The 22,857-nt window shown below is 52.0% G+C and overlaps 7 protein-coding genes across 7 annotated transcripts; 1 reads left to right on the plus strand and 6 right to left on the minus strand.

Moving 5' to 3' along the window:
- The first annotated feature begins 703 nt into the window (after window positions 1-703).
- BDP55DRAFT_117562 (diacylglycerol kinase catalytic domain-containing protein) lies at window positions 704-2,815 on the plus strand. The gene is made up of 4 exons (XM_060565424.1): window positions 704-1,100; window positions 1,168-1,224; window positions 1,292-2,310; window positions 2,400-2,815. Exons 1-4 carry the CDS (start codon window positions 932-934, stop codon window positions 2,751-2,753), a joined length of 1,599 nt encoding a protein of 532 aa, XP_060429937.1. The 5' UTR covers window positions 704-931; the 3' UTR covers window positions 2,754-2,815.
- A 433-nt stretch (window positions 2,816-3,248) lies between these two features.
- Window positions 3,249-4,114, minus strand: BDP55DRAFT_728293 (nucleolar protein,Nop52; the record flags this gene model as incomplete). Its single annotated transcript, XM_060579419.1, has 2 exons — window positions 3,249-3,937; window positions 4,063-4,114. 2 exons carry the CDS (start codon window positions 4,112-4,114, stop codon window positions 3,249-3,251), a joined length of 741 nt encoding a protein of 246 aa, XP_060429938.1.
- Window positions 4,115-4,713: 599 nt separating this feature from the next.
- On the minus strand, window positions 4,714-5,489 carry BDP55DRAFT_728294 (uncharacterized protein; the record flags this gene model as incomplete). The annotated part of the gene is made up of 2 exons (XM_060579420.1): window positions 4,714-5,328; window positions 5,451-5,489. 2 exons carry the CDS (start codon window positions 5,487-5,489, stop codon window positions 4,714-4,716), a joined length of 654 nt encoding a protein of 217 aa, XP_060429939.1.
- A 745-nt stretch (window positions 5,490-6,234) lies between these two features.
- BDP55DRAFT_728295 (uncharacterized protein) lies at window positions 6,235-6,661 on the minus strand (the record flags this gene model as incomplete). Its single annotated transcript, XM_060579421.1, has 2 exons — window positions 6,235-6,594; window positions 6,653-6,661. The coding sequence occupies 2 exons, from the start codon at window positions 6,659-6,661 to the stop codon at window positions 6,235-6,237; spliced, it is 369 nt and encodes a 122-aa protein (XP_060429940.1).
- A 6,019-nt stretch (window positions 6,662-12,680) lies between these two features.
- Window positions 12,681-14,920, minus strand: BDP55DRAFT_551598 (sulfate permease; the record flags this gene model as incomplete). The annotated part of the gene is made up of 4 exons (XM_060569126.1): window positions 12,681-13,364; window positions 13,424-13,564; window positions 13,617-14,515; window positions 14,587-14,920. The coding sequence occupies 4 exons, from the start codon at window positions 14,918-14,920 to the stop codon at window positions 12,681-12,683; spliced, it is 2,058 nt and encodes a 685-aa protein (XP_060429941.1).
- A 1,732-nt stretch (window positions 14,921-16,652) lies between these two features.
- Window positions 16,653-17,619, minus strand: BDP55DRAFT_662770 (uncharacterized protein). Its single transcript, XM_060574826.1, has 2 exons — window positions 17,205-17,619; window positions 16,653-17,068 (listed from the first exon to the last, which is right to left on the minus strand). Exons 1-2 carry the CDS (start codon window positions 17,451-17,453, stop codon window positions 17,033-17,035), a joined length of 285 nt encoding a protein of 94 aa, XP_060429942.1. The 5' UTR covers window positions 17,454-17,619; the 3' UTR covers window positions 16,653-17,032.
- A 1,878-nt stretch (window positions 17,620-19,497) lies between these two features.
- Window positions 19,498-21,065, minus strand: BDP55DRAFT_693644 (oxalate decarboxylase family bicupin; the record flags this gene model as incomplete). The annotated part of the gene is made up of 4 exons (XM_060577251.1): window positions 19,498-20,192; window positions 20,249-20,373; window positions 20,429-20,643; window positions 20,703-21,065. 4 exons carry the CDS (start codon window positions 21,063-21,065, stop codon window positions 19,498-19,500), a joined length of 1,398 nt encoding a protein of 465 aa, XP_060429943.1.
- Window positions 21,066-22,857: the final 1,792 nt, after the last annotated feature.

Below are 22,857 nucleotides of genomic sequence, written 5' to 3' on the forward strand. Positions count from 1 at the left end.
CGCGGGCCCCTCGCATTACCTTCAGGTCTTCGGCGGGGGGAGGGGTTCACCGTTCAGTACCTACCTCAGCAGTTGGCCAGCCATTGCAGCGCGCACATCCGTGCCTTTCTTATGGTGCCAGGTTCCTTGGTGTTGCGGGTGCTTACCTTATCGCAGCTCTGCTATCAATGCCCTCCCCCATTAACGGTGTACATGTATCTCCACGCTGTTACGTATTGCCCGTCAAAGTATCTCCCTATCCGAATCAAGCGTGACAGAGGTTCAATTTCCGATTCATCCGTGCTGTCGCTGCCGCTGGGTGACCGTGCCATCCCCGGACCTTCCTGCAAAAGAAGAACAGCGTCGTCCTGGATGTTTTGTACTTTGGTAACTTTCTTTGGTGTTGCTCCCCTGCTCTCCTTACATCCATTTGATTCTCTGCTTGGGCCTACGCAGTACGCAGTACGCAGTACGCATACACAGTACAGTCACTAGTACTCCGTACTCCGTACCAAAGTTCGTTTTCCATTCCTGGAATTCAATACTCCCTCGTCGACAACGGGCCTCGGGACGTGCGCTTAGCCTCCTACTAACCCAACTCCCTTCAACTATTCCTATTCCGCTTGCGCCTACACCCTTCTTCCCAAGTTCCTCCTACGGCTTGGTGCAACGGCGCAGTAACACTTCCTCTCTTCTTCTCTCCTCTTCCCTCCTGCATCCCTGGGAGCTTGTGACCACCCCATCAACACCAACCGGCGTTGCGTCAACAACCAACTAGTCGACAACGGACTACAATGTCTCGTCGCGACCTCTGCTAGCACTGACCGGTCTCCTTTTACATCTTCACCACCTTCGCTCGCCTATAACTCTCTCTCTCTCTCGCCCAACGTGACCGGCCTGTTCCGCCGCCTTCTGCTCGTCTGTCGCTTCTTCCACTCTTGCACATTTCACGATGGCCAGCCTCGCAGGGGATCACAACACGGCCCTAAACGGGACCGAGTCCATATCCGAGTCCTCCCAATCCTACGGCAAGCCCGCCTCGAGAAACGGCCCCCCAGAGACGATCAAGGTCGACGGCAATAAGACTCTGACTCTGACCTCGGAGAATCTCCTTCTGAATGGTGTGTTGGAACCTGCAATATACCTACCTCGTGGCGATGCGCTCGGGTAGCTAACCCCCTTTCAAAGACCCAACAGCGAACAAAGCCAACCGGACTTGCGGTTTTGCTGGGTTTGGCGCATCAGGTCCGTTGTCATTGACCTACGTTGCTCCCCCATTCCCAGCTTGCTAACATTAGTCCACGATATGCAGCACCCGCGACGCAAACCGTTCCATTATACAATGTCCTCTGGGCCGAACAGACGGAAGAGACCCTGACGATCGAGTACGCGAAACAAGCCGGCAAGCAACGAGTACAGGCCGCGAAATGGACTTTTACCGTCAACGACGCGGACGGCCCGGATGTCAAGTCCTGGATCGACACCCTCATGAGAAAGGCATACGGGCTGGCGAAGCTATGTAAGAGAGCCAAGGTCTTGGTTAACCCGCACGCCGGCCCGGGAGGCGCGGAAAAGAAGTGGCGCGTTGACGTCGAGCCTCTGTTCAAAGCGGCGCGCATGCCCATGGACGTGGAGCTCACCACCTACTCAGGCCAGGCTCTCGAGATATCGCGGGAAGTCGATGTGGACGCATTCGACACAATCGTCACGTGCTCAGGCGATGGTCTGGCCCACGAGGTATTCAATGGCCTAGGTCAGCGGCCTGATGCGTCGCAAGCACTACACAAAATTGCTGTCTCACATATCCCCTGCGGCTCGGGCAATGCGATGAGCTGCAATCTCTACGACTCGTATCGACCCTCGATCTGCGCCCTCGCCATCATCAAGGGGGTCGAGACCCCAATGGACCTAGTCAGCATCACACAGGGCGACCGACGTACCCTCAGTTTCTTGAGCCAGGCTCTTGGGGTTGTGGCCGAAAGCGACCTGGCTACCGAGCACTTGCGGTGGATGGGCGGGGCGCGCTTCACCTGGGGCTTCCTGGTCAGGATATTCGAGAAGAAGTGCTACCCGTGCGACCTGGCTGTAAAGGTCGAGATCGAGGACAAGGCGGGCGTCAAGAAACACTACAAGGAGTATACGCGGAGCGCGTCGGTAACGCACACTGGTGCCAGCGAGCCTCCGAGAGCGGAGAATGCCGATGCTGTCTCGAGCCCTTTCGGTGACCAGGAGGGACTGCCGCCTTTGAGATTCGGCACCATCAACGACGATCTGCCGAATGGGTGGGAGATGATACCCCATGACAAGATGGGCAACTTTTACTGCGGAAATGTAAGTATAATATGTCACCTTTCTCTGCATCACATGGGAAATATCCATCTCTTGATGATGCGATCTAGAATAGGTACTAACAACCCCAGATGGCATACATGGCCCCAGACGCCAACTTCTTCGCCGCTGCTCTCGCCAATGACGGTCTCATGGACCTTGTCTGTGTCGACGGAGATGTCTCCGTCGGCGCGAACCTGAGCATGCTCATGTCCGTGGAGAATGGAAACTTTTTTGACAACTCGTTGGTGTCGTACCGCAAGATCTCCGCCTACAGGATCATTCCAAAGAACCAAAAAGACGGTTACATCAGCATCGATGGTGAAAAGGTGCCGTTTGAGCCTTTCCAGGCCGAGATCCACCACGGTCTTGGCAGGGTCATTTCGAAGCGCGGCAAGTACGAGGCGCCCGGTCCTTTGGGCTGGGAGAAGATGTCTCTTCCGTAAGAGATTCTAGTAGCGTACAGAGGAGAGAATCGAAATGGGGTATGGTGAGAGTGTCATTAGATCGGGACAACACCAACCAGGAGTGAGGCCCGAGACAGACAGGCAGAATATGCCTTGGCAGTCTCATGTCTGTATAGCGAAAGAAGCGGTAGCGGGAGCGGGAGCGGGAGCAGTGATTTTTTTCTTCAAAAGTCGAGATACCCAGATAGACCAAGACGGGAAGAGCACAGCCGTCGTCAGGCCAGGCTGAAGGGCAGGCTGGGTTGGCGAAAGGACAGCCATTGGATATCACTCTCTGTATACTATAGAGTACAGCGTTGCACATAATACCTGATTTCTTTTTGGTTTCCAATACCGTTTTGCATAGGGGTAGAAACCCATGGAGAGTCCTTGAATCAAAAATGACATGCCACCCTTCATTTTTAAAAGCCACCAAACGCCGTGTTCACCATCCCATGCAAAGACACACATCTAAGAGAGTACTTTGGCCCCCCTCTATTGATCGTCAATGCCGCCCCATTCATCATCATCATCCCCATTCGCAGCCCCCTCCTCAGCAGCCTTGCTCTCCGTCCACGGCAGCCTCTCGTCCTCCACCACGACCGCAGCCTTGGCCCGCACAGTTTTGACAGGCGACTTCTTCAACGGCTCAACAAGCTGGCTGACCTTCTTCGCAAACGCCACCGCCTTGGCATTCTTCTCCTCGAGAATCTCCAACCGATCAAGCTCATCAACCCAGATATCAAGCCCGTGGAGCCGAATCCCAATAGGCACCTTTCTCAAATCGCCCTCCACCTCGAAAGGCCACTCCCCGTACACCTTCAACAGCGCCTCCACCCTCTCCTCTTGATACTCGCCCTCTTTAACCCACTGCAAGCCGGACGTAAACGTGCGTCTCACGAGGAGCAGGAACTTCTCCATGCGGAGGACGTCGATATCGGTCCACTGCTTGGAGAGGATCTCCCAGAACGCGGCGAGCCAGGTGGGTACGTCGTCGTTGCGAAGGCAGGCTGTTAGCCCTGCGAGCTCGGAGGCGAGGTTTTGTTGCGGGATGGGGCGGTCGCACATCCACATTGCGTAGAAGAGGCCCTTCCAGAGCTTGAGGGCTTCGAGGTGAGAGAGGGCGCGGTGGGAGCCGAGGAAGGTTTGGAGGGAGGTTAGGGCTTGGGTTCGGAGTTTGCGGTCTAGAGGAAGGGACGAAGAGGAGTTAGCTGGAGTTGGTCTGGAGGTTTGGTTTGGGAAGGTTTGCGACAGCAGACAAGGAAGCTCTTGGGTAGGAGTGTCGCGAAGCGATGGGGGGGGGACGAACCGCTGGAGGCCAGGTTCCTGATGAACGGCATGTTCTGTTCTTGAGATGCCATCTTGGACGAGTTTGCGTGGTGGTTGAGCAGTTGGAGGAAGCTCAATTGAAGGTGTCGCGGGTTCTGGGAGTTGCGACGGATGTGCACCGTCGGCGATGGGACTTGCAAGGCAGGGTGGGATGGTCCCAGAGAATAAAATTGTTGTTCACCGAGAAAACTGCCCCGCCGATCCTCGGTGTGGGAAGGGTCCCGGGGTAACTCGATCGGGTGACCGCCTTTAAGGAGGTGGGGCCAGTGGTATGCAGGGGAAGGTTGTGGCGTGTGGCGTTGCAGGTCTGGATTGTTCGGTGTGGCTGTGTTTTTGACTACGTTGGAGGCGCTGGCCGCAGAGAACGTAATGCCTGTTAACACCAGGGAACATCTAGAAATTCAAAAGGTCACTAGATTAGGTATCACGGGAAATCAGAGCTTCTTCTTTGGAAGCCCTTTAGTCATTTCATAGCCAGCCGGTATCGTAGTTCCTTGCCAAAGGGGGCAGCCCTCATCCCAGAAACATCAGTCCAAGCCAGGTCCTCCAAGCCAGGTCCTCCAAGCCAAAACATGTTTCTTACCCTTCTACAGAAAGCCGTCCTTCTCGTATGACAATGACAGGGGGTCTATTAGTCCATGGTACCCTCTCGATCGTACTCGGTAGAAGCAGCAGGAGAGAGAACGCCGGTGGTGCTCATAATTCTGTTGACCTTCTTGCGAACATCGTCAAGCTGAGCAAGAAGCTCCTTATTCTTGGCCACAGCATCATTTAACTGACCTTGCTGATCCTCCACCTGCTGCGTCTTCTGATGAAGCTGCGCCTGCAGGACATCCAACTGACCATGCTGATCCGCCGCCTCCTGCGTCTTCTGGTGGAGCTGCGCCTGCAGACCGACCACCTCATACTGCAACTGCTGAATGACGCCGTCCTTGTGCTCGCTCTCCTTTCGGAAGTAGTCAATGTGTTTGTAGTACTCCTGCGCCTGGACGTAACTTTTGTGCGCCTCGTCGTAGGCCTCGGAGACCTTGGTGCGGAACTCGGCGGCCTCGTACTTGCCGGCGAAGGCGATTTTGTTGGCGCGGATCTGGTAGTGGGCGAGCTCGGAAAGGGCTTCCTCGCGGGAGGTGGTGAAGATGTCGATGAAGTCTTTTCCTTCGAGTCTGCGCTCCTTGGCCTTCTTTTTGTCATCGGCTTTGAGTTGATTGAAGAGTTTTTCGTGCTCTTCCTCGGAGTATTGGACGAACTTTGTGTTTGCGCGTTGTCAGTACTTACGTTGGATTGATGGAGGGCTTTGATGAGTAAGGCGATTGTCTCGATGGGCAAATTTCGGCAAGGAATCCTGGGAGAAGAGAGAGCAACACTGACCTTGAGACCTTGGTAGGTCAGATTATTGTTATTGACCATTGTGGTGTTGGAAGAATCCATAAGAGCGGGTCCCGGTGCAGACCGGTCTGAACAAGGTCTAATATTAGCATTCATCTCGCCGACAAAGGATCACAGACGCACTTGGCCTTGATGTGATTGTTCTCACCAGAAAGAGCTATGAATCCAGAGTCTTGCGAACGTTCTTGTTGCTGGTCGTACAAAAAGAGCAGTGCTAAAGATGGAGGGCTAGGGTGAGTAGTGGTGAAGTGAGGCTGTTGATGTTTGGCAAATTTGGTGGTGTGTATGAAGGAAAGTGCGGCCCTGGAATCAAGAAGGGAAATCAGTGCAAAAAGGTGAGATGCCCTGGATCTGGACCGTATTCACATCCGGAATATGCCCAGTACCTAGGTCTCATCATCCAGGAAAGATGATCTGCTGGCTGCTACACAAGAGGCAATCGAATGATGAGCGGACGGAAAGCTTCAGGGATTCCAGCCAAGTCTGGATGTGATTTGGCACTACAGAAGATTGGAAGGGACAGACATTAACACAATAACTGATATCTTGGGGCCAGTCCAAAATTAAAGCAAGGGAGGACGATTTAATGGATGGACGCATCACAATCAAAAGGTAACGGATCTATGCACATTCATTACCTGTGTTCACTTGGCTTTCTGACCATGTTGATGGATTACTTGTTTGTTGATACTCCTCTACCTTAAACCATAAGATCCCACTACCGAATACGCCGAAAGTCCAGATCATGTTGGTATTTTGTGAATATCTATTGCTCCGTCCATCTGGATTGGCCAGGGGCTCTGCCCCGAAGGTGAGGAGGGACCAAAAGCAGAAGTTGCGCCACCTTGGCTTTCTCAGCAGCGAGCTCATCCTTGAGATCATCGATCTCCATCTCATATTCCTCCTTGCGGCGTTCGAACGAAGCCTTGCGGCGGTCAATAGAGGCACTGGCTGTCGAGATGGCATTCTGCGAGCGCTTGTAGCAGCTATCTCTAAGCATAGCTAGCTCGCCAATGTGCTTGTCATTCAAGTCCCTAATGACTTGCTGATGCTCCTTCTTGAGCTTGTTCAGGGTAAGGCTATGGGTGTCTTCGATGACAAGGAAGTCGTCTTCGGAATCAGACTTCTGCGGGCTATGTTAGCACTGAACTGCAAAGATCGGTGTCAATGGGAGTCGGCCTTACCACAGCCATGTTGCTGTTCTGAGACATTGAGACTTGATGTAGATTGTTGATTAGGCTTCTCACAAATGCCTCGCGCTCTAGTGATTGTCAGACTGCCTACGTTAAATAAAGTGGGATCAAGTCACACTTGAACATACCTGTAAAAGGAATATTATTGGGACAGCGGAGGACCGGAGGCGACAGTAGGAGTGCGGAATGATGTTGCAAAAGCGAGGATGTAAAGTTAAGAGGCGTATATGGAAAGTCGCGAAAGTCTGAGGGTGGTAAAGAGAGAGTAAGTTGGAAGAAAAGAGTCCGGCGGAAGGATACTTTATACCGGTTGAAAGGTGAAGTTGGTGATGGGGACACTCCAAAATAAGGACCCACCTCCAACGCCGTCCCAGATAGGACACAACAGTGAAAGGGAAAGAGCATTCAGTCTCGCAATTAGGAGTTAGCAGTGAAAAAAAATATCACGTCTTCCAGGCAGGAACGAACGTGAATCACGTTTCCCGGGGATTGTTCAGGGGTATGTATATGTTCTTTGAGTGACCGAATGCCCTTGTTGTGGGAGACTTGCTGAATAACCAACACAACGTCGGCTCGATCTAGGTTCAAAGAATCCTTTAAGAGGTATGATCATGGTAATTGAAACATTAGTAGAGCTATCCAATATTATTGTTAGTATGCACAAGTAAAGCCGATAGGCAAGAGCCTCTGGGAGTGATCATGTTATGTAGACATGAGTGCTAGCTAATCTTGTCGATTGGCCTGCCTACTCTACGGAGCATCCGACTCGATGCCATGGCCAGGCTTGGGACAATGACCAAACAAGCCCTACGCAATCAGTATCCATCGAGAGGGAAGATCAACATGACTGTCACCAAGGCTGCTTTGCGGTATGCTCTATTGCGTGTGGTAGAAATCAGTGTTTGATTGCGCATGAAGTAATTACTTGGTATTTCTGAGCCTAATTAGAATTGGTCGATGTTGGTGCGAGCGTTAGAGAGAGTTCTATTCGAGGCCAACAAAGGCCTTTGTGCTTTCTTGTAAGCTTGCGCAAACTTTTGCTCAAATCAAATTATTCGTTTTACAGCTAGGCTTGCAATGCGGCCATGAAGCAGATAACACTTAAAGTCAGGCAAAGATATGAGGTGAGGACCCCTATTTGAGCATTTAGTATCGGAATTGTAATTGACGTACAAGGAAGGGGCGACGATCCAACACAATGGCCCCTTCTTTCTGAGTAGGTAATCAAATCTAACGCGACTCGAATTCCCTCGGTTTACCTTATCACAGCAACGCGTTTTGCTGCGAGGCTGCATGATGTACTGAGAAATTAGAATGATAATAAAGCTGAATTAAACTCCTAATTAACAGCCATTATCCGTCGGGTTCATTCGCCGGGGCGCCGCGTGCTCATGGGCCGCACCCGGCACGAGAAACAAGTTGGCTCGACCTGGCTCCCCTCGAGCCCAAGTACGCCCGAAGTTCTCTTTGGATGAGTCTATGTGGATTGCTGGGTGGTTGAAGCTTCTGCTGGCTGAATCAAAAACCAGTGACCCGCCCTGACACGACTTCTCGAAAGCAATGTTGGGCATCCCTTTAAGAGGTTCGCGTGGTCGAAAGCTAACATGTATGTCTCCCGTCTACGCAGTTTAACAAAATCAGAAGATAGTAAACACGAGGAACAAAATAACTACAGAGAAGATGATGGCCGCTTTGATTCATGGGAGTTTCTACCGCCGCCAGAACTGCGAGCATCCAACCTTGGGAAGATACCTATTGTTGTTCGCCCGGAAAACAGAGAGACTGGGCTGAATCAATAGAGTCCTAGCCAAGTTATCATTTTGGAGCAGACATATGGACGAAAGAGAAAGTTCATCTTGGGGGATATCTGTTGCTCCATGGCACAGCATACGCAGGTTCAATATCTGCTTCTTATGCCTCGCGGTCTCTGGCGTTCGCCACCCCACCTATTCTTGAAGTGTGCTGGACGAACGATGAATACGAACAGAATACAATTGTTAGGGCTGGCCATCGCTTCCGGTCTGGGGGGTTCCGTCTTCGACAACTGTATCACGCCTCAATATTGTACCTCGACCTGTTGCCACGGAGCAACGACGAATCTCTACTTCAAACGTCTTGACTACGAGCGCAATCCCTACTCACGAGGTCAGTAATTACATTGTTTTCAAGGTATCTCATGACTCTTGTCGTATCCCCAGTCGCGCTTTTCTCCATCGTCCAGTGTTCTTTATAGGCATACAAGCCGTTGTTCATATACTGTCCCGTTCACCTTCCCCTGGGCCTGCTCCTTCCTCGGCTGAAGTCAAAAGCCTCGTTTGTTTATTTCACCTTCTCCTACGCGTCGAGCATGCCAAATCTCGGAGCACAAGATGCCTCATTCTCATCCGTGAGGCAGCAAGTCTCAGCCCTTCACCCATTCTTCACCCTCTCGCCTTGGTCTACCCTAGACTATCTTTTTTCCACCCACATCCTCTGCCCCCCAACTTTTCTTTCTCCCCTCCCTGAGGGTCTCTTTACTTTTTCGTTTTCTCTATCACCACCACAATTTCTCATCGACAACAGTTTCGCTCAGCGAGAGGCAGCGGCTCCATCCCGCGATACGATCTGCCCAAAGTTTTGATCGAAAGGTAAGATATCCATCTCCTTATTTTCGTCGTCCTCGTCGCAAATATCACCCCTTCCTCCCCTTTCTCAGGATCTCATCAATATGAGCACTTGAAACCGATTCTACGCGGCCTTCCTCCTCAGCTCACGCGTCTCATCCCTCCTTCCCAATTTTCATTGCCTACGCGTCTGCTTTTTTTCCCCTGATCGCTAAAATCAGGATATTCAGGCCGCCCTCACGTAAGGGTCGATGACCGGGCAGACGCACTTGGGAGGGTTTTCCGGTCTAGCAAAGCCCACCTCACTTCTTCCTCCTCAATTTCTTCCTCCTGCTTTTCCCTTGCCTTTTCTTCTCATCTTCAACACCGCGGCCTTTCTTGCCGCTAAGTTTGCGAGGTCTATCCTCTTAGGTCTTGCTTCTCTTCCCTTCTTCCTTTTCTTCTTCGCTCACTCTTCCTCACACTCCCTCTTTCTCTCCAGCTCAGCTCATCTCAACTTCCTCATCATTGTTTCATTCTCGCCTCCGTCGCGCGGATTGTTTGCGATCCAACTGCAAATTCTCATTTCTGCCGCGGTTTATTTTCTTCATCACTGACAAATATTTTCACCAGATCTTTCTCGCCATGGACTCCTCTCCTCGTCCGAAATTGACGTGCCCGGCATGAAGCGCTGGTACAGCAGCAACACCAAGGTAAGCCCACAATCTTTTCATTTATGTCCCGGACTCGTTCTCTCGTGTTCTCTCCCACCTGCCCATCTTGCCGATTGGACCCTAAGCGGGCCGAGAATTCTTTCTCGGTGAGACGTCGGGAGCCCGGAACTGAGGAGGTGGAATGCCAGGGTGGCAGAGCCATTTGGACAGGCCAGTCACCCTTCTGTGGGCAGTCGGGGCAAATTACCTCTTCAGACCGGTTCTGCCTTCGGGCGGTATGGTTTCAACCACCTCGGATTTCCTTCGTGGAAAGCCTGGGATGGTCCAATCGGTTACTGGTTGCCTTCGATTCGTCCTAGCTGGGCAAGCAGGGTAGCGAGCCTTGGAGACACACCCTACTCTCTCGTTTCCGGGTGTGGCTGTGAGCGGTGCCGCCTTTCAACTACTGCCCTCGTGGCGGGTTCATGGAGCCAGTCCCAGCCATCTTTCAGGACTAGTCTCGCGACATCTGGATCTTTTTCCAGGTGACATTCTGGGTCCCCATCGATGTCTGGGTTCTCGGGAACACTTCCTCACAGTCGTGTTCCTGAGCTAACCGCAACGCCCTTCCGTCAAAAGTTGGACCGCGTGGTAGCTAGGTGTCGCAAGCCAAAAGTGTTTCTCCATGGATGTTAAGAAGTACCAATCTTGGCGAGGTGTCTTGGTGGCAGCCACAAAGATGCAGGATCTTAATGGCGAGGGCACAACAGAGAATGACGAGTCGGGCTTACCAGTAAGGTTTTCCTTGCTGACTGGGTGAAGACATAGGGAAACTCATTCTATAAATCCGACATGGAGCATCAGGACGCTATTGCGAACAATTCGGTAGGTTGAACCTCGAAACGATTGCCAGTTCATTTCACCTCTTGTACTAATAACAGTTATTCAACAGGTTGACTCTGTCAATGACAATCAGGTACGTCCACAGTTCACATTGTGTCCCAGCCTCGTTTTTCTTTGCGTCTTGCGCTTCCCGTGGTCGCCCTGCCTTCCGAGTTCTAAGCCAAAGACGTATCGGGAGTCCGGCACAATATCTAAAGCTCGAGGCATGTGTGTATGCCAGGACCATTTGGACCGGTCACCGACTCTACTTTGAGCCGGGGCATCGCCCTTCGAGTGACGGATATCGAGTGCGGGACGTGGCGTCTACCTCGGTCCGTGGGACTCGGGATAACTCGTGAGGGTTCGGTCTCGTCGTCGTCATACCCTATTACAGCAGCTCGAGATCATTCCCTACTCTCCCGTTTTGGGGGTGAGTCTTGTGGGACGGCCCTGATGACACCTTCGGGTGTCCCTGGGGATAGCTTGGAAGAAGCCTCGGAACCATACCTGGCCGCGCCTGTGCCGTGTACCCGATAGGGAACGGGGGAACCACTCAGATGGTTAGTGCCGAACCCTCAGGAAGGTCAGGAGCTTCGTGCGCTTAACGGGGTCCTGCCTGATATGGCGTCCATGATCAGGGTTCAGGAAGGCAGAAAGACGTAGCATTGAGAACTTCGAGTGTGGCGTACTAGCATAATTTCTATTTTCCAGCTAACTGGGCGAAGATGTAGGACAATGCTTTCCGGGTCAAGGTCGAAGACCCTGTTTCCCAGAGTCAGCATGATGGAAGAGTGAAGCTGGGACTGCTCAGGTATAGTTTGCGCTTGCTGGAAAACGTTTACATTCCAGGCTTCTGAAGTTTTAGTTCAAGAGCTTCGCAGTCAATGATATCAGCTACGAGGGCGAGTCTGGTATACGGATCGATGACGTTGAGGTGCTGCGGAGGCCAGAGCTGCGCATCACGCAGCTAGAAGAAACCTATAATCAGCTTAAGAAACATGTCACCCGATTCCAGCACAAGAAAGATGCTGTACTCTATCACCGGATGGCGATGAACCGACTGAATGTTGTTGAAGGACGCACCATGGCAACGGAGATAAAAGTTGGACGATTCGAAGAACAGATGCAGGCCACTCGACAAGAAATCCAGGCCACTCAGCAGGAGATTATGGCCACTCAGGCCGCTCAAGCTAAGTACATACAGCACCTCATTTCCGTAGAGGACGCCCGCGACGCCTCGAAGCACGAAAGTATTGCCTCTGAGGACGAACGCGACCAGCGACTCAAGGAGCTCCAGGACAGATGCGACAAGCATACGATGCAACTCATGCAACTCATGCAACTCGCCTCTGACACAAGCCGCCACCAGCAGAGAATGTATGCCCTAGGACAGACTCTGGCTAGTCATGCTTCTCTCATCATTGTTTTCATTGCCGTTGTGGGCTACGCTGTTTTCCGGTCTTTGGAATGAAATGAGGAATTGTATAGCAACTATGAGACTGATTTGGGCAAGGTTGAATGGAGAGGGCGTGGCATATCACTTTCTCTGTTGAGAAGAACAATAAAAGCATTGGCGGATTAAACCAGTAATAGAATTGCCTACTTCCCGCAGCTTTTATGATTCCATGTTCGTGCCTTTTGTTTTGTGACTGAGAAGTGTTTCTTCTCAAGAGGCAGCAAGAGCCATGAATCAATCACTCCCAAGTACTGGCAGAGATCTGCATGGTATTAGTAACCATCAAGAATTGCGTGATGGGACCGAGATCTATGTGATGTAATGCCGAGGTAAATTGAAGAAATAGGTATCTGGTAAGCTGAAATATTTATGTCACTCGTCAATCATACTCTTGCCGTCTCTGGTTCCAAGGAGCCAGTACTTCGAAGCTACAACCCGCCCAAGGCTCAACCCTTCTTCTCACTCGAAATATCTGCTCCGGAACCATCGTCACGATCCCAGATTGCAGTCTCCATGGTCGGGTACACCAGGTCCGCATCCTCTTCTCGCCACTCCTCCAGATCAACCAAATGCCAGTTGGCCCTCACGAACCGGCTTCGAACCTTGTCTGACATGCCAACCATTCGAATCTGCACGCCCTTGCCAGAGTGTAGCTTGATCTCATCCTTGAGCTCCTTCAACGTCATGATGCCGGATGTATCGATAAAAGGCACCATGGTGAAGTCCCATACAACAACAGCAAGCGGCGTCTCCTTGAGACGGATCTGCCTCTGCGCTCTTAATCTTTCCAAGCGCTTCTCTGCTGCTACACTCCAGTGTCGTTCTCTGTCGTCTTGGCTCAGACTGCTCTCGACGCGTGGGTACACCAGCTTAATCGCCGTGAGCGTCGATGTCTTTGCGCGCTCGGCGTTGGGGAAGAATATGGCGTCGTTGAAGTCTACTACGATGGCATCGCCTGGGATTGAAATGCGTGCGTTCTCCATGCGTTCGTCTGTAACTTGGCGACCACCGCCGCTGGTGATGCGGGTGATGGGTTGCGGGATAGAGGTAGCTGTTTCTGCGCTGCTGGAGTGGATTTCGGGTTTGACGAAGGTGGAACGGAGGAGAGTCCAGACGATACTCCATGCGACCTTGATCTCGAAGTCAGTTACGGCCAAGGACGGGGTTGATCTGAGACGAGGGAACTCACAGCAACACCAATGCCGATTTCGGCTGAGACAAAGATGGTGACCCAAAAAGAGACCATTGAGGCAACAAAGTCGGGAAAGGAGATGCGCCAGAACTTGTAGAACAGGGACAAAGGACCGAAGAGATGGACAACCGCCATGATCTGTTCCTTTTATTAGCATTATGTTTGCCTGAAAGCCGCAAGGGCAACTTACGATGATCGCAGACAAAGTTGCAGAGGGAAGCCAGTAGAGAGCTGGAGACAGGACGTAAAGCGTCAGAAGGATGAAGGCAGCAGTGACTGCACCAGTCAGAGGACTCTTGACACCACACTCGGAGGCAACAGCAGTTCGAGACATGGCACCACCGACGGGCATCGTGCTGAAGAAAGAGTTGACGATATTGACGACACCCAAGTAGTTGAACTCCTGACTCTGATCGATCTGGTAGTTGTTCTTTCTGCCAAAGGCCTTACCGACAGCCAAGTGCTCGAGGGTACTAGCAACAAGGGGGGCAACGGCTCTGGTAGCGACCTTCTGGACCAAGTTCGAGGCGGGTACAATGGGGTGAGTAATGCCATGGGTGCTGACTTGGCTGACTTTCCAAGCGTAGTCTGACTTTTCGCGGTTGCGGTTGACGAGGTAACTGATGAGAGTGAAGACGACCAAAACGATGACAGCTCTGGAGTTGGCGAGGAGCTTGATGGCGAAGTGTCTCTTGCCGTACTTCTTGCCCACCTTCTCGAGGATGATGAGGATGAGCAGCGTTCCGAATCCGATTCCGCAGGTCGCCCCGTCCCACTTTGGCAGACGACGAAGGACATCACCGATGACGTTGAAGACACCAGATGGCACGTTTGTCAAACCGACGAGGGATCCGACTTGGCCAAAGGCGATGACGAGGGCTGCGGCTGAGATAAATCCCGTGAGAACTGGGAAGGAGACGTAATCCAGAAGGAAGCCGAGGCCGAAGAGACCAATGACGAGTGAGTAGACTCCGACCATGAGGGCCACGGACGAGGCAATGGCTGAGATATCGAATCCTTCTTCGCTGAGGTCACGAACAATTTCGGCTGTCAGGAGGCCCAAGATGGAAGTCGGTCCGGTTGAAAGATCTACACACCACACGAACAGATTAGAGACATCAAAGAACAGATTACTAAAGCAATTCTATGAAATATCTTACCTTTTGAGGTTCCCATGAAGACTGCAAACGCAGCTGGCAGCCAACTTGAGTATAGGCCGTTAGCAATGGGAATAGTTGCAATCTTTGCGTAAGCCAGGGATTGCGGGATGAGCATAACGCCCACGGTCAGACCGGCAATGAAGTCGGTGATGAGCCATTTCGGGTTGTATTTCGGTAGCCACTGGACGATGGGGACCTTTTCGAGGAGGTAGACTCCCGCGGCTGATGGAAGCTTTGGTGCCCCCTGAACGACGAAGTCACGAGCTCGTGCGATGCTGGCATCTGTAGCGAACTCGTCTTTCACCTTTTCGACCTTTCTGGTGATCTTCTCCATATTGACAGCAGAAGGGACCAAAGTGCCGTTGTTTAGGAAAGATAAAAAAGGGAAAGGTAGGAAGATGAGTGTCCGGGTCCTTCGGTGGCTGATGAGAAGGGAACAGACAAAATGGTTTCAGAGCAGTTGGGATGATTATATCTGTTCAAGAGAGACTCCAGTCATCACTTCATCCGGTCTCAAATATGTCGATATTTGACTTATTCCCAGAGATAACAACCTAATTCAGTCAGAACTCCTCCCGCGGCGCTGATGGAGGCGTTCTTTATGCTTGCTGCATCGCATCTGATCCGCGCATTGCAGCTTGCCCGCTTGCGCAAGTCGCCCGTCCCCCAGTACAACACAGCAGCCACATGGGATAGCGACCCGAACCTTGTAGGCGGATAACTATACCATCCAATACGTGTAGAGAAAAGGCAGAAAGGGCAAGAGGAGAAAGAGGGGGAGGCGTGAGCCAAGAAAACACCACCGCAGCAACATCATGGTCTGCTGCGCGTATACACCACTTGGCCCAATCTGGGCATGGAACTGCCGTACCCTCCTTCGGACGACATTCGGTATCCCCTCACATGCCGATGACACCGGATCTAATGCAGTTTGATCACTGTTCAGCCATAGAAGGTGTCGAGAGCCTCAGATTGGTGGGAGTTTGGGTAGGCCTGCGTTACGTCGAGCGAGGCCAGCCAGCCCCCTCACGCGGAGTCGCACCGCGATGAACGCCAAATAGCTTGGGACAAGGAAGAACAACGAGCAGTTCTATGAGGTGAACTCCAACTTTTCCCCAATTAAAGGAACATGAATAGCTACATGTACGAGCAGACTTTCAGGTCTGGTCCCTGAATACTGGTCTGGCGCAGATGTCCATCCAACTCAAAGTGAAACTGTCTAGTACCCATCCCACGCGGGATGAGAGGAAAAGGACTTGTGAACAGTACCTTAGCGTAGCGTGGCAATAAAGCGGTACGTTGATCACATGTGCACCAGGGTTGGAGGACCAAAGTCAATGGCTACTGGACGGGACGAGAATAGGATCAGTTGAACATTGGAGTAAGAGACAACCACAAAGCACACAGTATCACTGCAGTACCGGTATGTGTGAAGTTACTAAGTAAAGTACGAACGCAGCTGGGCACGGAGGCTAGAATTGGAGCCATGTCAGCTGAGATGGAGGTCCGCGCCCTCTCATTCGTCATTTCACAAGACCAGGAAACCATGAGCATCGCATCTTTTAGTTTACGCTCTCATTCACTTGATTCAAATGATTCTGAGTTTACGCCCTGTTAGACTTTGTCTTGGACTTGATATCTCATCACTTGGCACCCGAGAGCCGCAATGCTAAGTCGACTGCCAAGTGCCGGTGCTTCTTGGCCTCCTCGTGGCTACCGACGAGTTACCAAAGCACGATCCAGTCTTGGCGGTTGCACATCGAATCTTGTGAGACAGCGAGAGCATTGGAAAAGGACGGACGATCGCCACCGGCAGACAAAACGGGCCGACCTCATGGGCAGTCAGAGCAGAATTTCAGGGTGTGTACGTGCGTACTGTATGTGTATGAGTGATTAGTGAGCGAGTGAGTGAGTGAGAGGATGAGTGACAGTGTGTGTATGTATGATGACTGGGTGATGCCACGGCTAGCACTGCGGTAGTCAAAAAAGCGTCAAGCCCAGAAATAGGTAAGTCCCAGTCGCTCTTAGCGAACACCGACACTTTGTCCCTAAAGCACGTTCTTGGGGTTGCATGCATTGGCAGTCTACACGGGAAGCTTGGCGGCAAGACATATCGAATTTCCTCATCCGGATTGGTGACTAGAGATAACAGGCTCTCCCATCCAAGACACAGAACACTTGGCTTCCTCTGGTCCTCTCTCTGGCGCACGCAGCGCATGCGTGGGACCTTTTCGTCTCAGGTTTCTTCTGCAGGACTGAAGTTGACCGAAACTTGAAGGGCTGTAATGATGTATGTGGTATCCATATTCCATATCGAAGGTGACGACGACGCAATACAGAGCCCCATTTCTTTGGTATGCAAGATACCGCGGACTTAGTCGTGCAACCCGAAAGCGGGAAGTGTGTTTGATTCTCTCTCTCGCGGCCCTATCGTTCCGTCAGGTCTCTATCTTTCTTCGCCTCTCTCACTGTCTCGACCTGCCTGTAAGTATCAGAGGTACGTTAGTTTTGACGCAAGACCGGAATTCCCGCGTGAGAGCCCCCCCCAGTTGCCCCCTCCCCCTTCCGTTGTCCACTTCCCTTCCCGTCAACTAAAGACCAAGACGCGGGGTACATACCCGTCCAATAGCGCTCCCGTCGCGCCCATCGGCTCTAGCAGGGCCATCTTGGATAGACGAACGCAATGACGAGGCGAGATGTCGTGTGCCGGGTGGTGGGCGTGCTCCCAGGACTCCACCAGTCTCCGCTCTCTGTGCTCCCCCCAAGTGACCCCTGCAAGTAGCGTTCGATACGACGGGACAAGCTTTTGATTTCCCCGGTTGAGGTGGTATGCCAAGCCCGCGAATCAGGTGCCGTATTCCGGCCATGCAGACCGGGGTGAAGTCCGGGTTTGACCGGGGGTTCGGCCTCTGCGACTCGGTGCTAGCCTAACTGGAGTGACTCGCAAGCAGAGAGGGAGGAGGAGCCACGGAGCCAAGGAGCCTAGGAAAGAGGAGACCATCAACAGGCAGCTTGCTGCGAGAATCCATGGAGATGTGAAGGCAGTTCGGCGGGCGGCGAGCGGCAAATGGATTGTGGGCCACAGAACGACTTGACAAGGGCGACAAGAGCCGAGGGTGAACGGGGGTTTGAGACCTTGCTAATTGCTATATGTAGCATCCCTAGCTGGACGTACATGTTTCTTCGATTAAGATGCTGCAGTCACACTGACGAGGGTTGTATTAGATCCATGCTCACTGGTCGAAACCCGGGTGATGTCTACCACGGCATGTTTGCCCAGTATGTGCCAGTGTCCTTTTCCTGCAACCCCGGCGAATCAGCTCACGTTGCCGTTGGGATGGGAATAGCTTTCCATCGACAACACCAGGGGGATTGTCGCTTTCGCGCCCTGCCTCCAAGTTTACCTAGTCAGTCAGTCATTCAGTCAGTCAGTCAGTCGGTGATGTGCCCAGTTCCAATGCCCCCTCATCCCTCATCCTCATTGCCCCTTGGTGCTCGCATTTACCCCTCTTTGCCCTCTCTCTTTCTCTCAGTCTCCAACTTTCCAAGAATAGGAATGGGTGTCGTCAACCGCAACGTTCACACCCATACAGAAGTTCCTAACCCTACAGGCTTAGAGGTCTGCTGCCCGCACCGGGAAATGGACCGAAAAGAGAGAAGGCACAAAACATTGGACGATGCAGACAGCGGAAACGGCCTTGTCAGCTTTCCCACCGCACCATAACCACCACCCAGTCACCACCACCACCACCACACACATCGAATGCCTGCCTTTCTACTCTGCTGAAACGGAACTATTGGCCCGGATTGATGGTGTCGTCGCCGTGCGGGGTTCGTTCCATGAGGATTGCGATTCTTTCTGCTCGTCGCTCTCGACGCTTCGGTCACCGGTCACCACCTTCTTGATCCATCTTACGGCTCTACGCACCCCTAGCCTCAAGGCGCCCCCCCCCTTCGCCCCCTGGGATCTCCTTTCCCGTCATTCTTTTTTGTCTTCTGCGTTTCTTACCGCCGGCTCCCACCCTGCGATAAGCCTGAATTGGGCACGAGGGGGGCGTGTCCAGAGGGGTTCTTTCTCCCTCTCGCATGCAACGAGACTACGAGAGCCTGGCCGCGGGTCACGGATGGGCGTTGCGAACCTGATTGCTACAGCCTATTGCAGTCATGTTCCTCCCACACCGAGGGAGAAAAGCTGCAATCAATAATATGGCGCCCACCCCTCGTTCCATTAGATCTATTTGAGGCAGCGGTATCTGGTTAGACCAGGTTCCTAGCAACGGACGTCGTTCGGAGACCTGTCGGTAAGAGAAAGAGGTAGTTGTATAATGATCTGTCCGTGATGGGACGAGAGCAATAGTAGGTATACGTGGGCATCTTCGCTGGCTCTAGTTCTAGTTTGAGAAGCGAAGGAGGCGATCTACCGGTATGCGCGGCTGACTTGATGGTGATACATGGGGCTGGACTTGGTAGCGAGAACTGAGTAATCCGATCGTGTTTGGACGAAAGCTTTCCAGAGTGGCCGGCATGGATACCCTTCCCAAGCCCAGTTCTGTCAGTAAACTTTGAGTAGGTTACCTTGACTTCATAGACTCTGAGCCAAAAGATCTTTGTCTGATGGCAGTGGGAGAACACAGTATCAAAGAGAGAAAGAGCGAAGGCGCGAGAATGTGCTTTGATTCTAGACATCATAGACTTTGTTGCCAAGAATAATGAAATGGTATTATTGACTGATCAACAATTTCTGTCGACAAATGAGATGATGTTTTTGTCCCCTGCCTTGTAGACGTTTCATCGCCCAACGAAACAAAACGCCGCCAGAGCACAGACGATGGACCGAGGGCAAAAGACTCAGCCACCTCGTTCCCGTTTCCAATGTTTCCATGCATGATGTTTCCGTGTAGTGTTTGCCCATCAGAGTTCCTCCGTTTCGGTCTGAACAGCCTCGGCATCGACGGTAGTATCCTTGGTGATCTCGTCCTTCTCGGCGCTCTTGACCTTGTCCCAGAACTTCTCTCCAGCGTCGGGGTCGTTGGCGAAGAGGTGATCGACAACCAGCTTTTTGGGCGTCTCGCCCATCCACTGGAACAGAGAAAAGTCTCTAAACTCGTCGGCGCGGAAGATTTCGAGCATCTCGAGGGGTTCGTCGCCAATGTTCTCTACAAAGTGACCCATGTTCTTCGGGACAATGCCGACGTCGCCAGGTACGTAGTCGAATGTCCTGGCATTTCCTTCCGAGGCGAAGATCGTGACTCTGGCGCGGCCCTTGATGAAGAAGGACCACTCATCGGCATTAGGATGCCAGTGCATCTCGCGGATGGCGCCGGGCTCGATGATGGCGTGGGCAGCAGCGATAGTCTTTGAGATGGGGAAGTTTTTGGAGTCGGTTACTCTGACTTCGCCGCCAGAGGTCTTCTTGGGTTCCTGTGCGAGCATCTTGTGCGTGAATTGGTGCTTTGACTTCTTGACTCCCTTTCCGTCGGGGGCTTCGTGGCTGATGGAGCCGGGCGTGGTTCCTTGGAAGATATACTTCTCCCCCTCGGGGATGTTGGCGAAGACCTCGGGGGCCAGCTTGAAGTTCTTTGAGATGACAGACTTGGGGGTGTGGGCTGTTGTATTGTCAGTCAATGGGATTGCCTTCTGTCTCTCGTAGGTGGCACCATACCAAGCCAGTCAGTAAGGATAAAGGTAGACTCCTCAGAAAAGTGTCCGGCGTCGAAAATTAAGAGGAACTCGGTTCCGTTCTCGCCGAGGCCTTGGAGGGAGTGAGGCACACCAGAGGGGAAGTACCTGTGTAGAATTATTTAGCATGAGTAGTATAAGCAGAAAGCGAGTGATAACAGACCAGAGGTCACCCTTTTGGACATCGTCAATGAAGTTTCCTCCCTCGTAGTCAATGGCAGTGATACGGCAGCTTCCGTCGAGGACGTAGGCCCATTCAGCTTCCTTGTGCCAGTGGAGTTCGCGGACGACTCCCTCGTCTAGGCGCATGTTGACACCGGCCAGCTCGATGCTGGTAGGAAGCTCGCGAATGGTGGTTTGTCTAGTCCAGCCACCCTCCTACAAACAACGGATCAGCAACCATTAAGCTCCAACGAATGCTACGCGGACAAACAAACCTCAATGCGGATATGGGAGTCAGCAAAACTCCAACGCATGTTGGCTAGATTGCCGTGATCAGTGCCCGGAGGTCGAACGAGATCCGGGTTCTGTCTGGATCGAGCTTCGTTCCAAGGCCCGAGAACAGAAGCACCGAGACCATTGCGGTATGGCAAGGGATCGAGCTCGTCACCAATGGAATCGATGGGACCATCGTACTTGTCCTTGTGGCCGGGGGTGTAGGGCGGCGAGCCACTGCGGTACTTTGTAGGAAGACCTTTGCCGTCGAGGAGGCGCTGGCGAGGACTGTCCTGGACGGGGATGGCGAGGGTCGGAGCGATGAAGCTCAAGACAGCTCCCGAGAGGAGCAACGGGAGATGCATGATGGTGGTGAGAAGCGTATAAGAAGAGGATGTCAGGAAGAAGGAGCTGCAGGTGATCTGTATTTCGTAACGAGAAAGGTAAATTGGTCGCGCTGGCTTTTATATCCCATACTTTGGAGCCAAGACGCGAAGATCCTCGGTCCTGAGCTGGGAAGATTTCGGAGCTCGAGGCTCGGAGAAGTTCCTGATTGACCAATGGCCATACGGTTTCGAACCCCTGGTAAGCTGTCTCGACCAGTTACACTGCTATCGGAGGCCATACTGAGGTTCGGTAGTGTAGTCGACCATAGAGAGCCTGCCTCCGAGTGAATGCCGACGCATCTCCGCATCCCATGGGTCAAGGACCTGAGAACATGGAGCTATCAATGATGTGAGGTGAGGTGAGGAGGAGGAGCTCAACCGAGCGCGGCGAGCTGTCGATGCTGCGGGGTACCGCTGTAATCGGCGCTGCCCAGGCCCCCTTTACCCCAAGCTCCGACCCCTGTAGGCGGTAAATGATTGGAGGCCACTGCGTATCATTGGCGACCTGGGCTGGTCTTTTGGCATGTTGGACGGCACCAGGCAAGAGTGGTAAAGCTTGGCTGGTTCTGCAACAATTCTGAAGGGGGTGAAGAAGACAAGACAAGTGGAAGATGCAGAAGACGAGTCAACAAGTGCTGTGTAGACGATTATTGCATCAAAACGATGACGCGTTGTACAAAAGATGTTCCGCTTTGTGCACACTACTGGATTTGCGCATAAAATAAAACTTCCCCAAGCGGCAAGACCACTTTGGATGAAGTACCTACCTGCCTGCCTGTCTGCGTTCCTGCCTACATCACCTTCCTTGGCTTGGGTCACGTTACCTCGCTTGCCTGTGACTTCATCTTGAAAAATGTCACCCGCCTCTTTTCTTGGCCTGGATGTACATAGCCTGTAGTTATTCGAGTGTGCATTTAGATTAAGGAGTCGGAGTCTTGGCATCAAGAAGAAGGAGATCATTACCGTAGTAATCTGTGATGGGGTTCCGTCTGGCTTATGACGTGGTGGAAAGAATATTCACATCATCAAGATTCGGGTACCACTGCCTAGCTGATGTGCTTGGAGTAATTCCCGTTGTTTCTGTTATTCTATGATGTAATGCCGGTGAATGACTTGAAGGAACTTTATGGCGACCGCTCTTGGAGTTTTCAGGTCTGCACACGGACTGGCTACTTGCCTAATGATAAGATCTCGGTCATGACCAGTTTTTAGCTTGGATTCGTATGAATAGTACCTCAATGCTCCAGAGTTAGAGTAAGTAATGATGGCGTAAGAAAAGTATACGAGAAAACACAAAGTGCTGTCCCCGAGCGGCGGAAACTGCATGGGAGTATGAACGGTTCACCTGTTACGGAGAGCAATAGATGAAAAGATTAAGTATACAGAGTGATAACTAAAACCCGTTCTATCCGACATAAACTGTTCCACGATTTCTGAAGCCTGAAGTGGTTTCATGGAAGCGTAATATTTCAACTTGCGAAACGAATAAAATGGCATGTCCTGACCCTAAGGAGATAGGGAACCCTTAACAGTTACTTCACACGTTTTTCCTCTCTATCTAAATTTAACGAGAAATGGTCTCGTAGAGCTACATGATCTCCGCTGAGCAAAAGTAAAGGTCTTGATTTGTAGAGTCAACATCAAGCAAACATATCTGGCTTCCTGTTATGTTTGATGTTGGAGCTCATTTCTGTCTAGAAGGTATTCGACCAATCTCATGTTAACAAGAACCAACTAGGTAGAATCATTCAAGGAAAGGTGCCTGAAAGAA

The sequence above is a fragment of the Colletotrichum godetiae genome, assembly GCF_030913485.1.
Source record: "Colletotrichum godetiae strain CBS 193.32 chromosome Unknown BDP55scaffold_19, whole genome shotgun sequence".
Taxonomy (NCBI): Eukaryota; Fungi; Ascomycota; class Sordariomycetes; order Glomerellales; family Glomerellaceae; genus Colletotrichum; species Colletotrichum godetiae.

Coding starts and splice junctions, on each gene's coding strand:
- BDP55DRAFT_662770 (XM_060574826.1), bottom strand. CDS start 17,453: ATGGCCGGAATACGGCACCTGATTCGCGGGCTTGGCATACCACCTCAA. Junction 17,069..17,204: donor ACGGGAGCGCTATTGGACGG/GTATGTACCCCG, acceptor TGATACTTACAG/GCAGGTCGAGACAGTGAGAG.
- BDP55DRAFT_117562 (XM_060565424.1), top strand. CDS start 932: ATGGCCAGCCTCGCAGGGGATCACAACACGGCCCTAAACGGGACCGAG. Junction 1,101..1,167: donor GGAGAATCTCCTTCTGAATG/GTGTGTTGGAAC, acceptor CCCCTTTCAAAG/ACCCAACAGCGAACAAAGCC. Junction 2,311..2,399: donor GCAACTTTTACTGCGGAAAT/GTAAGTATAATA, acceptor TAACAACCCCAG/ATGGCATACATGGCCCCAGA.